Source organism: Malus sylvestris, chromosome 15 (assembly GCF_916048215.2).
Source record: "Malus sylvestris chromosome 15, drMalSylv7.2, whole genome shotgun sequence".
In the NCBI taxonomy this organism is placed as follows: Eukaryota; Viridiplantae; Streptophyta; class Magnoliopsida; order Rosales; family Rosaceae; genus Malus; species Malus sylvestris.
In genome coordinates, this window is record NC_062274.1 from 25,187,467 (window position 1) to 25,204,170 (window position 16,704).

A 16,704-nucleotide genomic window follows, 5' to 3' on the forward strand; every position below is an offset into this window, starting at 1 on the left:
ATGGCCCCCTTGCTCATTTAACACTGCATCCGGGTGCCGATGGAGATACAGCGACCCTTGCTCACTTATCACTGTGCTCGGGCCACACAGCGCGCCACTTACGGGTGACGCCCTAGCTTTAGCGCGATTTTGTTCTGGATTCACTTTCATAAGGATTCGACGTGATCATGGAGTGCCGGCTGTCGACTACCTGACGCCCTCCCCCTCCTCCTTTATCCGGGCTTGGGACCGGCCATGTAAGACATAGGCGGAGTTACCAGTAAAAAAAGATAATTGTAATATTTTCCAACAGAAAAACCAAATCTGATATGGCATGACATGGAATGGCAGCTCTCCCCCTTGTTGTCAAATTTGACAGCAACATCAAATATTTTTTTATTAATTTTTTAATCAGATTTGCATCTTCTAATCAGGACGAAATCGAAATAGGGGTCAAGGAGTTGTTGTACGGGATGAAGAGGCAGCCACAAGGGCTGATGAAGCAAGAAATTACAGCCATCGATTCGATTAAGTTCGGATCCAGGGAAACCAACAACAAATTTACCAGCAATGCCAAATCGAGAGTTTCGTCGCCGATCTCGAACTCGCCTTGTGTGGTTCCTCAGCTGACGTCGCCTTTCCCTCGGAATTCTTGCTCCTCTATCACTTCCATGTCCGTCGCCGGTGGGTACTATAAGCTCACTGAGCTATCGGTTTTGTTCATTTCTTTCTGGGTACCCCAAATGCTTCGTTTGGTTGTTGAGAGACTGAGAAAAAGGATTGAATTAGTTTTTCAGTGAGCAAACAGAGCTGGGTTCTTTGTGTGTTTTATAGTGTGATGAAAATTTAGTGTCCTGGTTTGAATCCGCAGCACCCAAGAGGAAAAGACCGCGATCCGTGAAGTATGAAGACGAGAACCCATCAATTTTTGCAGTTCAAAACAGTCCCATTTCGTCTACAGCCAAAGTGGTGGCTGATTAACCTTCAAAGGTTGAGACCCAGAAAATAATAGTTTAACAAAATAAATAGTTTAAAAAAAATAAAAAGAAAAGAAAATAGTGTAATAAAATAATGTTTAATTTGACATACCGGATGGAGAGCAAAAATTTGAAAGATGTCAAAATGCCACATAAGCTGTCAAATTCAAATTTTATGTTTTAAATTTGACATCTCCTTTTAGAGATGCTCTAAATGTGCCTATTGAGGTCATCTCCAAAGGAGATGTCAAAATTGACACGTAGGCATACAATAGTAAAAAATAGCAGCAAACTCTCTCCAACCGAGCCTTCAATTTCTTAGGTAGCGTTGAGTCATTTGAAGGTAAAGCCTTTTGCTGTCAAATTTGACAGCAAATGTCAATTTATTAAATGATATTTTAATAGATTAATATAATATATATATATATATATATATAAAAAAAATAAATGTTGTTATGTTTTTGAAATATTTTATTGGTTGCCTTAATCATTGGACTCCATAAAAAGATAATTTTTTTATTAAATAACATTATTTAACATATCGGGTGGAGCAAAATATTGTACAAAATGTCAAATTACCACATAAGCTATCAATTATCATTTTGATGTTTAAAATTTGACATCTCCTTTAGAGTAGCTGTAAGGACACCAATATATGTGTTCTTTGACGATAGCAACAATGCAGCAATCAAAATTGTATATGTGCCCTCTATGAGTGTGGCCTTTGGTCAAAGGGCACAATAAGACGTCTAGTGCTCAAAGAGTTGAGCACTAACAATGGTTTTTTTGTGCCTCTATCCTGACAAGGTTGTCAGAAGGCTTTCCCATCCATCTTACCACAAATTTTGTAATTGTGCCCAATCGATTGAATATTAAACAAATATAAAAATAAAAAACGAAACACCCTACAAACTGAAACAAAAATTTTACATGTTTTATCCATAAATTTAAACACTCCAAAATAATCATTACTGCACAATTGCATCTTCCTCAGAAAGCTTTGTTCATCCCATCTTCGTTGCTCCACAACTAAATCATCATTCCCACAAGCAGAGTTCCATCAAGCTTGTACTCCCAAAGTATAGCTCAAACTTATGAATTTATGTGCATAAATATACAAAGAATTTCAAACAAAAAAACAAAAACTCTTAACTGAGGAGACATCAAATTTCCTGAGGGAGCAAATACAAAAAACATTGTTAAAAAAATTACACAAATTAAAATATAAAAAAACAAAGGAAAGCACCATACTAATTGTGTATGTTTTGGGTCAATTCTCAACCAAACACAACATTCTAGTAGTCGAAATGAAGCTAGAAAGACAAGGATTCAAAATATACCATTTTGGTTCCCAACCGTGGCTAGAGTTGGCTGGAAACGGCTTAGAAGGTCACGGGTTTCGCCGGAAAAACTAGGGAAATGCTTGCCGAGTTGGATCTGCACCAAAACTCTACCAATCATGCATGCAGACTCTGGAATTGCACCAAAACATCAAAAGGAAGAGAAACAAGGTGATCCCGAGACTTACCTTGGCTGTGTATGGCGGAATTTTTCAGGAAAACCTCAGAGTTCGAACAGAGGTCATGAGCCCCGCCCTCGGGTTAAGTTCTAAACCGCTTTCTGTCCTCGTCTCAGGGTCTAGAAGACATATAGGGACGAAATTAAGCAGTTGGTGATGGTGGCGGCGTGATTAAAGTGGTTGAATCTGAAATGGTTTTCTAAGAAAAGAAGTTGAAATGGTAGAGAGTGAAAGTGATTAACGTGGGAGTTTTAATGGGGAGAGGAAAAGATGGCATGGAGAAAGAAAGAAAAGTACATAAAAATATAAAGGGATGACAAAACCAAGATCAAGGCACGGTTTAAGAGTAGAAAATTAAATAAAATATTAAAATGATTGATAAAATCAAGAATAGATTTACAATTTATAGTTTTTTTAATAATAAAAAGTTTTTTTTAGTTAAAATAGTCTCTGAGATTTGCATGATTCATCACTTTGGTACTGAAATTTGAAATGACAAAACTACCCCAATTTAAATAAGGATCAAAATGACAAAAATTATATTAAATAAGGACTAAAATGACAAAAAGACAAAAATACCCTCAATTTTGGTTATTTTAACCTTATTTAATGGGGATTTTTATGAAAGGAGAAAAATAATTGATGTTAGACAAATTTAGAGATTACTTTTATTGATTTCAAATCTCATAGATCAAAATAAAGAGTTATGTAAATCTTTAGGATCATTTTAGGTAAAAAGCCATTATAAAACCAAGACAAACTTCACAAAAGAGAGAGAGGGACGAAAAGAGAGGGATAGATGTTTAAGAGTATATTTTTATTTTCTATTTTTGGACAAGGGAAGATGCTTCAGTTGGCACATTTAGAGTAGAGAGATTGCAATATAGGTGTTTGCACTCAAAATATACCCATTTTTACTTATTTGGGCAATTTGGGTAAAAAATGGTATTTAAAGGATTAATGAGCAAGAAGACTAATCTGGAGAGATATTTGGTGCAAGTGGGATAGGTTTTACACTATAATATTGTTTCTCCTATTTGTTTGGGTGGTGGAGGTTTGTCTAGCCTTTGTTTAATCAAGATACATGCATGTATTGCAAGTAGATGGAAAGGCACCAGCAAGCTTTCGGGCAAGGAACATGTGAAAGAAGCCAACTTGCTTCTTTTTAATGTTAGTTTATTACAAGTGGGAAAACATGTGATGAAAGCATGTGGTGGAAATGCAAGTTCCCCTTTTAATATTATTTCTCCATGCAAGTTGGCAAGTGAAATGCAAGCTACCCAAGTAAGGAAATGCAAGCTGCCCAAGCTTCTTTCGGGCAAGTACAAAGATCCCAACAAAGGGGCTTTTCCAAACCTCTATATAAGGAAGTAGATGGAGAAGGATTATGGACACTCAAAACAACCAATCAAAACTCTATTCAAATTAGCTCATCAGCTTCCTTGTAGACATTTATTTTTAGCCAAGCATCCTTTGCCTTTCTTGTTTATTAGCTCTGCTACTCACTTGTAGTATCGATCTTATTTGTAGCTTTTATGTACGACCCTCTTTCAGTCATTTAATCTACAAGCAATTTGCAATATTAGTCACTTTCCTCTGTCATTTATATTTCCAAGCAACCTTGTCATTTACATATTGTTCTATCTCTCCATATAAGTAAAGTCCTTATTTTTAAGGCAAACGAAGAACCATAATTTGAGTAACTCCCACTCAATGGCACAATCTCTTGGTTCGAAGTCAAACTCAGGCGCAACCTCAATCATTCAAATCCCGTCTACTAGCGGCATCTAGTAGTGGCACGCCCGCACCCACCAATCTCGTATGTGAAGTAAATCCCCGGCTTGCCCGCAAGGCGCCATGGCGGATTTAGGGAGCGAACAATAGGGAGTTGCTCAATGCCTTTGTAAGGTTCTTTAATTCTGCGTTATCTGATTCGTACTTTTAACACGTTTCTACATACAAGTGATATGAGATCACGTGCGCATGTGAGATGTTGGGCTCAATTTGATTTCATATGATACCTTGCAAATTGGAATGAGCATATAACCTAAGCCAATTATCAATAAGAAAGTAGTCCGACTCCTAATAAGCTTTTTGCATAGTTTCTTAATTTGTCTATATGGAATTCGCACTCGTATCATGACCAATTAGTGCATGCCATAGTTAATCGAGGTGGTTTTAGCTATGTGATTAACCATCCTCATAATGGTCTAAGATAATTCCTAGTTATGTGACTGATTTTTGTTCCAATATTAGGTTAAGGCTACACTAAGTTAAGGGGTTGTGGGAAAACAAACTCAAATGTACAGAAACTAATTTAAAATATCCGAATAAAACAAAAATATATTCAAACCCAAAACTAAATACCGCAAGTGACCACCTATGAACCCAAAATCAATTTCAAACTCTTTTCAAAACACAAAAACTAGGTCTACATATGGATGACAAGCTTACTCAGGCAATGTCACTGATTTTGCTTGACGATTTTTAGATTAAAAGAGCGAGAAACTAAACCCTTACGAAAAAGCTATACAAATAGAAGAAAAGTCAATAAACAAACATTTTGCTAAAATTCAATGAACGTGGTTAAAAATATTTTAAAATTTACACACTATGTTTCATTTTACGGTTGTAAGAATGATGATGCTAATAATATCCTAGTGGTGCAAAAATTATAGGATCACTGGTTGACCGGTGGTGAAGCATCAGTGGATATAACAACGGAGAAGAATTTTATGAGACTTATAGAGATCGGGAATGCATTGTCGAAGATAAAACATCTTTCAACAAATGGTATTAATATAAAACATAAATTAAATTTAAACCCTCTACTATATATTTAGAAATAAATTTATAAATATTAGAAGATTTTGCAGTCATGATAAAAAAACTTAAACCTCATATCATATGTAGCTTGAATCAGCTTGCACGGAAAAGAATAAATAAAGACTTAAGAAATGGGCATCAACTTGCAATGTCCATTCAAGAATATATAATGCATATCCGTTATAAAAAGGCAATTATGTGAGAGAGTGGTTTCTTGGAAGATTACATATTCACACGGCCTGCCAATGCTGCATTAGGAATAGTTTTTCTAGAATGTGAGAGTTCTTCTTTCTTCCTGAGAGTCTTTCCTACCATATGTGTGAGTGAACTCCCCACTGTATAAAATCGTTGCCGAAGGCCCTTCTTTGGTGAGGGTCGGAGGAAAGCTTTTCTTTTTGCTCTTTGTTTCTCAGTTTTTGGTTAACTTTCCCCCCAGTTCTTCCTGATTCACCCAAGCTGTCTCTCCTCGACGTCTATCTTCCCAAATACTTTCACTTTAATCTTTAGTCAGATTTCAACGCAAATTTTTGCGATCATTTGAGAGGGTGCGTAGAGCTCCGGTGGACATAAGGGCTCGGGTGTTTAATACAGCACCTCCTTCTCCCTTGTCTGCGTTCGTTGGTAGTGTCGTTCGGGGTATTCCCACGGACTTCTTCCGATTTCTGGCTAAGATCGGGGCGATTGGAGCAATCGGGGGGGATCAAGACGGCTTTCGTGGCTGGGTTCTGCAGACCTGCTTGATTAGATTTGGCGTTGGCTGGAGGATTTGTTTTGGGTTGATCGGAAAAAATTTTACGGCCATGGATGCTGGGGCTGAGAAACTTCTTTTGTTTTGTCCATAGTGCTGGGCTCTTTTTTTAGCTTTGTTGGGTTAGTTGGGAGGTCCAGTTGTGTGTCTAGTACTATTTTGTATGTGGGCCTCTGTGTTTGAAATAAAATTGTCTCCTTTCTTCAGAATGGTTTTACCAAAAAAAAATTAAAAAATTAAAAAATTAAAATAAAAAAATAAAAAATAAAAACTCAAGAGTAAATTTTTCATGTCCCAATGACGTCATCTGATATTATCATCAATCCATTCATGCCATAAGACTATCTCCAACTGAAATAGCTAAATATAGTTCCGTCCAAAATTATAGCTCTGCAAAAAAATTATTTTTAAATGAATAATGTTAGCCGTACTCATATATCATCTTCAACTGAGTGGGCTAAACATAGTCCCCTCAATAATTTGTTAGTTTTAAATTTATACTTTGAATTTATTGGTTAATTTAATTAAACTACCTTTGGATGTTTTCAAATTTAATCGTTCAATTTGAATCAATTATTACAATTGAATAGCTGACCCTAAAAAAAGAGTTAAAAGGAGGTCTACATTTGGCCAACCTGATGCACCTTTTACCAAATGTAACCTAGGATTTAGGAGGATTTTAAAAAACTTTAAAAGTAATAGATTTGATTGTTTTTTGAAAACTCTTACAAATTTCATATGGATTTTTTAGGATTTTTAGATAGATTTTTAAGGATTTCTGTTAATTTGGTTTATGATTTTGGTGGATTTTTAAGACAATGGGGATGGTAACCCACCAAACAGCCGAGAGCAACCATTGCTCTTCACCACTTCTACACTCCAACCGCCACTGCCACCCATGGGAAATTCACCATTACCCATCAGGTCTCTGTTCAGCTTTTCGATAAAAAAAATTGCAAAATAAATATTACAAACAGTGAAATCAACACCATCATTCCAGAAATTAGAAAACAAACTCAGAAAAAATCCCCAAAAATCAGTGGAAAAAATGATAAAGAACAAGAATTGGTCGTCGCGCGGGAAAAAAAATGAGATGTGAAAATTGGGACCCAACAACACTACATATGAGAAATGATGCAACCCAACATCATCCTTATTTAGAAATAATGCAACCCATCAACGAAAATTGAAGGAAAAATGCAGACACGAAAGGAAGAAGATAAAGAAAACAAAGTAGCTGGCAGGCAGTGAAAGGAAGAGAGAGTCAGAGGTCGTTGGATGTGAAATCCTAGGGGTAAGGTAGGATTCTATTTGGTCTTAATTATACATAGGGGTGGTTCGGTATAGGATCCCATACCGAAACCCTTGTCCCGATTCCCAAACCAAAATTTTTGGGAATCCCAATTTCAATACCGATCCCAAACCAAATTTTCGGGAATCCCAATTTTTGGGAATCCCGAAATAGTTTCGGGATTTCGGGACAAATCGGGAATCCCGAAATGGTTTTGGGCTTTTGGACAAAAAACCAATATTGGGCCATGCCCAGAATCTGTCCGTCCAGCCCAGTAATGAATATGTCCAATTGTGTAGTCAATTCAACAGCCCATAGCCCATATGGGCTTAACCTGATTCAACAAAAAACAATTTTGGGCAGCTGCTGCTGTAGGATTAAATGAGCAGCTGAGTGGATGTAGCAATAGTGAAGTAGAACATGTCAAATCTGTGTACAAATCTATCCAACACCCTGCATCAGAAAGTAAGTGATTAATATCCAACAGCTGTAAAACATACATCTAAGTAAATGATAACCCCAAACAAAATCAAATCAACCAAAATAAAATCAACCAAAATCCAAACATATACATAAAATCAACCAAAATCCAAACATATACATATACAGTGAGTTTCCCATCAATTAGACGGAATAATCAGTGAGTTTCCCATCAATTTCTTATTTTCACAGTGCACAATAAAATCAACCAAAATCCAAACATATACATAAAATACAAAAAATCCAAAAATGATAACCCCAAACAAAACAAAAAATACAAATCTAAGTAAATGCATGATCGGAGAACCAGAGCTGGAGGACCAAACAGCCAAAATAAATCTCAGAAAATAAGAATTCGAACAAGGCACGGAGCTGGAATAAAATTACCCAGAAAATAAGAATTCGCACAAAACAAAAATTTCAAAAACCTAGAAATGTTGCTAACCAGAGTTAGCTCAGAGATATGGAGATAGAGAGAGCGCTTACTGGTGAATGTATTTTTCGGCTTCTAGAGAGAGAGAGAGAGCGGGAGCGAAAGTGAGTGAAATATTTGGAGGCAGAGCGCGGACAGAGAGAGAGAGAGAGAGAGAGCGCGCGGTGGCTGTGTGGTGGTAGGCCGGTGGTGGTAGACAGTCAGATCACTTCTAGATGAGAGATGAGGGCCGGTGGTGGTAGACAGTCAGACTCAGATCACTTCGATGGATGGAGGAAACAAATGAAAGGAAAGAAAGAGTACCATTTGGATATGACCTAAAAACAAATCAACGGCACAGATTAAATCCAAAATAATCAACGGTTGAAATAATTCTTATAATTAAAAAATAATATATATATATATATATAATTTTTTTTTTCGGTTCGGTATGGGAATACCGAAAAATGGAGATGCAATACCGAATCCCATACCGAAAATTTCGGTTTGGTTCGGGATTACATCCCGAAAACTTCGGGAATTTTGGTTTGGGATCGGGATTTTTTTGGTTTGGTTTGGGATTTTTGGGATTTTTTTTCAGCCCTAATTATACATACTTATTACTCTCAAATTCTACAAAATTTACAACTTAATAAAATCCTATAAAATCTTTAATTTTTTAATACACCTGAATTTGGATAAACTCTAAAAATGTCTATTAAAATCTCAATTGACTATACTAGGATTTGCATAAGTTACAAAAATCCTTTAAAATCTTTTAATTGACTACACTAAGATTTTAATTTTTTTTTTTTTGAAATTCTCTCAAATTCGAGTTTGACTAATCTTAAATTACAAATTGTGGGCTTGCCAAATTAAAGAAGTGTTAAGTTCCAGAGAAAGGGAAGATAAGAAACGTCCCCACCATTTGCAATTATTACCTAATTGGTATAGGATGCGAAATGATCACAATAATTGGTATAGGATGCGAAATGATCACAATAATTGGTATAGGATGCGAAATGATCAGAAAGTGTCTTTCCCGCACCCTCAAATAGATAGCGAAGGATGGTTATCTTTCTTAACACCACCACGTAAAGTCATATATGGAAGGTTCAAAGTTCACAGAGAGAAGAAAGTAAAAGTTTACTGATAAGCTTTCCAAATTAATTGGGAAAAGTACTCACATGAAGCCGCAGTTCTTATCTAAATTCATGTGGACTATGTAAATTTGGACCCCATGAATTAGAACATAGGGCGAGTAACAAATGCAAGGAATCCAACGGCCTGACAGAGGCACACCGGTTTAAAATGGTTTAAAATAAAGTGTGAAGGCAACGTTGACGACAATAATTCGTGGATGCAAATCACTTCAAATACTATGGACGTGAACCAGGACGAACCCAGAAATATGTATAGATGGGAGTATTGTTAAGCAACAAAGTCACAAAATAAAAAACTAAAGAATTTACTAAACAAATACTTATATATTAATCTATAAGATTTTTCATACAAAATATAATACCCCTTGACGCATGTTCATGATTTGAAAGCATTGCATGACAACTTAATTACCAATACCATCAAATATCTCTTTTACATAAAATAACCATGTTATCATCCATCTATTGATATCCTATCTGATTTCTCAATCGATTCTTCAAAAATTTCATGGCAAAAAATGCTCTTTCAACTTTGGCAATTGCAATTGAAAGAGTTAATGCTAATGTCACAAGCAAGTAAACAAGTTATACACCTTACTAATGTCACAAGCATGTACATTTTTTTGTTTGCTAAAAAAAACTGAGTGGGCGCATCCACCCCCTTTGAGCCCAAGGTGGCTCCGTCCCTGGACGTGAACCATCTCAAAGCAAAAAGTTCAATGTACTTCCTAGTTTAAAAGTGTTTGGACTCGTGCCATGTCAAATTTCAAATGGCACAAAGCCACATCAAGTCTCAAGTGGCACGAAGTCACATCAAAATCTCAAATGGCACGAAGTCACGTCAAATCTCAAATGGCACCTATTCACATCAAGTCTTAAATGGCACGAAGCCGCGTCAAGTCTCAAATGGCACGATACCACGTCAAATCTCAAATGGCACGAAGCCAAGTCAAGTCTCAAATGGCACAAAGACACTTCAAAATTCAAATGGCACAAAGTCGTACCAAATCTCAAAAATTATACAAAATCATTCAAATTTCAAAATGGTACAAAGCCTATTCTAAATCCAAAATGGCACAAAGCCAATTCAAAGTCCAAAACACGACATAGCCATCCCAAAATCATTTGTAAACTATGCCAGTTTGATTCTGCCAAGAATACGTAGGCAATCTAGTTCATATTGCAGATGCAACCGCAAAGCCCCAAATACAAAATCTTTCCTTTTTAGTGGTCATTCAGTCGCTAAAAATCCGAATCCATTCTAAACTACATCAGGTTTGATCATGCCAAGGGGATGTAGGCAATCTAGAGATTCAATCCAGATGCAACCACGCAAATTCACCATCAAATCTAAATCGAATCCTTAGTTCAACTCAACCAAATTCACACAAAATCCAAAACCAAATCCCTTATTCATTCAACCAAATTCACCACAAATCCAAATTGAATCCCTGGTTCATTCAATCAAATTCACCACAAATCTAATTAATTTACTGACCACATCTCTAACAAAGGTAAAACATTTACTGTGGTTATCAAAATGACCAGTAAATTTGGTACGAGTAACATTATTTTAATTGTGTTTATTGTGAAAATTATAGGATGACTCGTTGAGTGGTGAGGACGCATTGGTCGATATAGCGACGGAGAAGAATCTAAAGAGGTTTGTGGAGATTGGGGAGGCACTATTGAAGAAGCCAGTGTCACGAAGCACTGGTCAATTTTGCTAAAAACCATCTCAGAGGGAAGGAAGCTCAAATAAAACAATTCGAAGCCCAATAGAGACAGCAATAATAATTTTTTTTTTTTTTAATCTTTCATGTTCATGAATTCAATTTCAAATTTTAGTTGAAAATAAAGAATTACAACATGTACACGTACAGGAAATTCAACGGATTCATTCAAATTATAATAAGTATTATGATACAATAAAATTTGTGACACTATGTCTTGTAGTTTGGCTTATTTGTACTGTCAATTGATAAGTGGTGAGGAATAAATTCAAACTCAAGATTAGGTGTGGAAAAAAATGCTAACCTCCAGAACTACAAGCCAGTACTACTTTTCCTGCTTGGCTTTGTATCTTCTATTTAGTACATCCACAAAATATTTCCAAAACACTATCAAACCAATCTCCTAAATATCCTAAAAACAAAACAAAATATTCAAGAAAAAAGGAAGTCGAGAAAGACCTAGCTATGGGTGGATGATATAAAGTAAAACAATTCTAAGCTATAAAAGTGTATTTTGGTGTCTACCAAACAAGAGATTCTTGCATACAACTGGCCGCATGTAACAACAAGATCATACTTGTGTTATTGGCCACATGAACACGTGGTTTGGCGGTCGTGCACTAGATTTTCTTCCAACAGATGACATTAGACAAAGGTAATATATAGGACATTTCTTCAAACAAAGATCCGGTGACAACAAAGTACAGCTTGGAACATCAATTTTGAATCTATCTATAATTTTGAAACATGTCTTGATTGGAATTCCCACCAAACAAAAACATTCACAACTTAAAACAAAAGCAGAAGCAACAGATCACAAATAACAAAACCTGGAAAAGGTTGCTCTATAAGTAAACAATGAAGGCAAATGATCAGGCAAAGGTTCCCGAACACCCAAGTGCGAAGAGCGTATGGAGCTGTACGACAAGCGAATAGCGCAAAGCTACTTCTGCAAATCGAAAGAGTGGGACGAAAGCGAAGACAAAATGGGGTCTAAGATGGCAGAACTGATAAAGACCAACGAAGAGATCAAGAAAGCTAAATAGAGCACCATGCAGGCGTGGATAGACTTCAGGCCTCTCATTGATGAGCTTGAACTGCTGAAATATGGCCTTGCATGTACTGATAACCGATGTGACACACCCAGCATCATCTCAAACCTTGAAGCATAGCTTGAGACGACAAACAAGAGCATCATATCCAAAAAGGAGGAACAACACAAGGCGACGATAATGATCAATGGAATAAATCAGGCATTCGATCAAACGCGTCAAGAGATGAAAAGGTTTAAGTGCGATGCAGATGAAGAATTACAAGCAAGATCAAGACTGAAGCAAGGCCTTCTTATGAGGAGACAGACTTTGTGAACACTGTAACTTGGACTTGAAGCTGTACAAATAGAAAAAGAAGCGCTTGTTGCATCGGAAGAAAAAGCACTTAAATACATAAACTGTTCACAGATGGAGAAAACCATCATCCGTCTCACTTAGGAAGTGTACCATGCCTTGGCCAAAAGAGCTCAAGATGAAAATTTTCTTTCAGACTGGCGTGTTTTGGTTGCATCAGAATAGAAGCTCGCAACGGAGGCAAGCAGAAACAAAGCTTTGGAAAAGTTGAACAGATTACTCTCTGAGAAAATATCCAGAGAAGGGGAAATACAAGAAGAAAGTATAAGTGGAGACGGACACAATGGAGATCCAAGAAACAGGACAGGAGGCCAAAATACTAGAGATTATATGCTCCCTCAAGCTCGGAACAAGGCAATTTCCAAGACAAATCAGAGAAACCCAAGATCAAGAAGCAACAACAAGAAGTTGTCTACAAAGAAAAAACCATTTGTAGTGCAAAAAGTAAGACAATATTTTGTAAGAAAGATAAAAGGGCTGTTCGAAAGATTTCATACAAATTCAGAACGTAGCAATCAAGTTTTGAACAGCAATAAAGTCATATGTGCTAGTCTAACAGAAGGCGAAAACACTTGGAACAAAATTTGATTTAAGCTAGAGTATTCTGATTTTCCCTCAAGTCTTCTGCTAGTTGTCTTGCCTTTCCTACAAAGCCTGAAAAACGAGCAAGCTCCATCATAAATAGAGCAATGATATTAACCTATTTCAAAACTGGGTTTAATCTTTACTGCTACGACAATAAGAAAACCAACAAATGATCAGATCAATAAGATCAAGAAAGGAAGTTAATAATCTTGCAGAAGACAAAGGTATCCTATCTGGAATCTCACAAACATTAAGGGTTGAATACAAGAGCCTGACCATTTGCAATATGACAAAAGGGTAAAAGTTTGATACCTGATATATCCTAGGGGCCAACTAAGACTTTTAACAGAATATTTTAACCAGTTGACATTGCCAAAGGAATCAAAATTTATCCATACTATGTACAGCCTCTGCATAGCATAAACAAAAAACTCAGCCCCAAAATTGGTTGATAACAAAGCAATACTGATAGAAACAAACTTACCATGTGACTGCGTAATCAATGAAACATTCTTGAATATGCTTTTTTTTCATGCTCAGACCTATTAGCAACCTGTGGAGATTTTTTTTTTGCTTTCAAATCTTATAGGAAAGGAAAGGAAACAAAGCAGCATCCATTGTTTGGCGAGAAAATAAAAAATGAAAAAAGTTCACTAACCTTCTTCTTAGCAACCAGAAGCTCTTTCTTAATTCCTCCTAAAAAATAGAAAACATCATGAAAGGTCAGGAATCTATCATTGATGGTATAATGTATAGTTGGTCTTGGTCATCCACTCTGAAAGCATAGGGGTTTAATTATATAGTTATAACGAATAACAACAAATATTTAAAAAAACAACCACAGTCAAGTTAATGTCTATTGAGGTTCCCACAAATATGGTTTGCCGTTGGGAAAAATGTGCAAATTTATCGTAACTAAAATTCTGGAAGGATAAAACATATAAAGCATTTGAAAGATTGGCATAGCAATCCTGTAACAGCTCTCTGATCTCAAGAATCTGAACCTTGGCAAACTTTAACGATTACAAGAAAGAATAACCTAGTTGGATAGTTCATAAAAGAACCTACTTTTCGGTATGAAGTTAGATAAATAATCTAACACTACTGACCATCATTTGGTTCCAACTCTAGTGCCTTCTTGAAGCTTTCAACTGTAGCGTCAATGTCATTGAGTGCCATATAGGTCTGCAGGCAGCAAGATGCATAGAAGTCAGATCATAAACAGCAGCCATAAAGCATTATAAATTCTTTTCTTGCCAATTAAAGATTATTACCTGGCCTTGGCGAAACAAAGCCTTCACATTGTCTTCCCAGTCACGCAATGCAAAGTCAGTGTCCAACAATGCTCCATCTAGGTCTCCTAATTTCAACCTACAAGCCTGAACAGAAAACTCACATATCAATCAATTAGATAATAAAGGGAAAAGCTGTTCTTTTTAGTTGATAACAGTGAAATCAAAGTACCACAAAAGAATATACAATACTCTTGAACATAATCAAGCTAGCCTTTGGAGAAGTATTCATAGTTATCTTCTAGGTATCACAGAAACTGACAAGTGATGGTACTTTTCATTTTGTCCAGCAGGTTAATTTGAATGTGATTAAGTTACTGTTACACAATTTCGATGTCTATCACTACCACTCATAAATGTACAATTTCTGCAATAGAGATAGCTCAACAAATTGTCATTTACATTTTATACTACTGAGCTGAAGATATTGGTTTACCTATCCATACATGTAATTTTGTTTTCATTTCAAGAAGGTTTCTTAGAGAATTCATTTAACATCAAGTGCTTTCAAATTTGATACATGAAAATTCTTACTGAGCTATTAGTAAATATCTGAGACTTTGTCTTTCGCAAAGAGGAGTTCGCTTCTGTACAATAAAAAAGATAAAGTCATAAGATGATGAAACAAAGTAAAGGACACTCTATAGTGTAGAGCAAATGGTATACCTTCATCAATTTCTTCCAGCTCCCAGCATATATCCACGTAGCGCAAAGCCTTGCGATACTTTCTAAGGGCCATCTTATAGTCTTGCTTCTGGATAAAGATCAGAAATCATACTATTGGGTATTCGTGAATGAAATGTATGACATAATTTACCATAGTTGTGATATTAAATGCAATATCCCAATACCTTGAACTGTTGGTTTCCAATGGCCTTAATAGCACCCACAGCCGTGACCCACCAAGAAATGTCATCTGGTTTTGTATCAAGATCAACAGGCCAATCAGGATAAACATCACAATCTTTGAAGAAGTTACACACCCCCTCATCTGCTCTCTCAGGAAGCTGCCCACAATCCGAAATAACGACTTCTTCGATGTGCAAGTCGCCATCTTTCATGTTCAAATGTTCAACCGAACGAACCACGCCCATGCCCTTGATCACCTTCCCAAACGCAACATGTTTCCCATCAAGATGGGAAGTCCGAGTGGTGGTAATGAAAAACTGAGAGCCATTGGTGTCAGGGCCCTTATTAGCCATGGATAACATCCATTTTCTCTCATGCTTTATGTCAAAGTTTTCATCTTCAAACTTCAACCCATAAATCAACTCTCCCCCGCTGCCATTTCCTGCCGAAATGTCTCCACCTTGTATCATAAAACCTCTGATAACGTGGTGAAAACAAACAACCTGCAACAAGATGCAATGCAATTCTTATTGCAACTCCATCCCATTAACAAAATTACAAATCAAAAGAACAAAAACCCACCAATGTAAAAATCAAAAACCTACCAATGTAAAAATCAAAAGAACAAAAACCCACCAATTTAACAATAGAAAAACAAGACCCCACCAGTGTTACAATGCAAAAACCAAAACCCAACAATGTAACAATCAAAAGACAAACCTAGAAATAAAAATTGAATCTTTTGACGAGAGAGAAAGAGAGAAGGACCTTGTAATACAGAGGAGCATTGGTGTGGGGGCCAATGCCCCTCTCACCAGTGCAGAGAGCTCTGAAATTCTTAGCTGTTTTGGGGACAATGTCATTGTAGAGTTCCACTACTACTCTTCCTTCTAGCTCTCCTCCAATGGTTATGTCCAAGTAGCACCTTGGCCTCCCCATTTGTGAATAACCCAGAAGAAACTTAACTAAAATAAAAAATTGGAAAAGGGGAAAACTTAAAACCCTAATCCCGCTTTTATAAATTTGAACTGGTTCAAGTTCGCCGCGAGACTCGGTGACTCAGTGAGACCAGGTTACCTTCACAGTTCACAGTCTTCTAGACTGTGCCTATGAAATATCCGTCTCGTTGAGTCACCAAAGGCTGGTGGGGAGGTGTAGGCGGGTTAGATGTGAACGGAAATGTTAGCGCTATGATCTAATGATTTTTTTTTAAAATTAAACACTTTATATTTGATTTTCATTTGAAACAAATTTGAATTATATTATTGCTAGTTTAGCATAGCCTACCCTCTTCTACAAGAAGATGTGGACGGACACTGACTCCTATAGGGGCAGGACACTGCAGGGTATTTTGGTTGCTGAAGAGAGGTCAGTGGAGATGGGTATTGTTGGAAAGTAGTGAGATTTGACTGAAGATATTTGGGTGCAACTCACTGTACAGGAC

General features: G+C 36.6%; 1 protein-coding gene and 1 long non-coding RNA gene across 6 annotated transcripts; both read right to left on the reverse strand.

Moving 5' to 3' along the window:
• Positions 1-379: 379 nt before the first annotated feature.
• On the reverse strand, positions 380-2,738 carry LOC126605007 (uncharacterized). 2 transcript variants are annotated; one of them, XR_007616816.1, is made up of 4 exons: positions 2,485-2,738; positions 2,297-2,393; positions 1,929-2,128; positions 380-746 (listed from the first exon to the last, which is right to left on the reverse strand). It is a non-coding gene; the product is annotated as an uncharacterized LOC126605007 (long non-coding RNA). The 2 variants fall into 2 exon arrangements; XR_007616815.1 differs by lacking the exon at positions 380-746 and having other exon boundaries at positions 1,510-2,128.
• Positions 2,739-12,989: 10,251 nt separating this feature from the next.
• On the reverse strand, positions 12,990-16,552 carry LOC126601851 (peptidyl-prolyl cis-trans isomerase CYP40-like). Of its 4 annotated transcripts, XR_007615837.1 has the most exons (10): positions 16,029-16,550; positions 15,263-15,763; positions 15,078-15,165; positions 14,946-14,998; positions 14,394-14,498; positions 14,229-14,304; positions 13,778-13,815; positions 13,600-13,672; positions 13,432-13,527; positions 12,990-13,188 (listed from the first exon to the last, which is right to left on the reverse strand). XR_007615837.1 is itself a non-coding variant. In XM_050268618.1 (9 exons), the coding sequence occupies exons 1-8, from the start codon at positions 16,197-16,199 to the stop codon at positions 13,619-13,621; spliced, it is 1,086 nt and encodes a 361-aa protein (XP_050124575.1). In that variant the 5' UTR covers positions 16,200-16,547; the 3' UTR covers positions 12,990-13,188; positions 13,604-13,618. The 4 variants fall into 4 exon arrangements, 1 of the variants encoding a protein (XP_050124575.1); XR_007615836.1 differs by having other exon boundaries at positions 13,432-13,672; positions 16,029-16,549; XM_050268618.1 differs by lacking the exon at positions 13,432-13,527 and having other exon boundaries at positions 13,604-13,672; positions 16,029-16,547.
• Between the last annotated feature and the right edge of the window lie 152 nt (positions 16,553-16,704).

Bases quoted from the DNA above. Each gene is read 5' to 3' on its own strand.
- LOC126601851 (XM_050268618.1), bottom strand. From the start codon at position 16,199: ATGGGGAGGCCAAGGTGCTACTTGGACATAACCATTGGAGGAGAGCTA. The intron at 14,499-14,945 runs GTAAGAATTTTC...TTTTCTGTTCAG, and splicing joins AGATATTTACTAATAGCTCA to GCTTGTAGGTTGAAATTAGG. The intron at 13,673-13,777 runs GTTAGTGAACTT...AAATCTCCACAG, and splicing joins TTCTGGTTGCTAAGAAGAAG to GTTGCTAATAGGTCTGAGCA.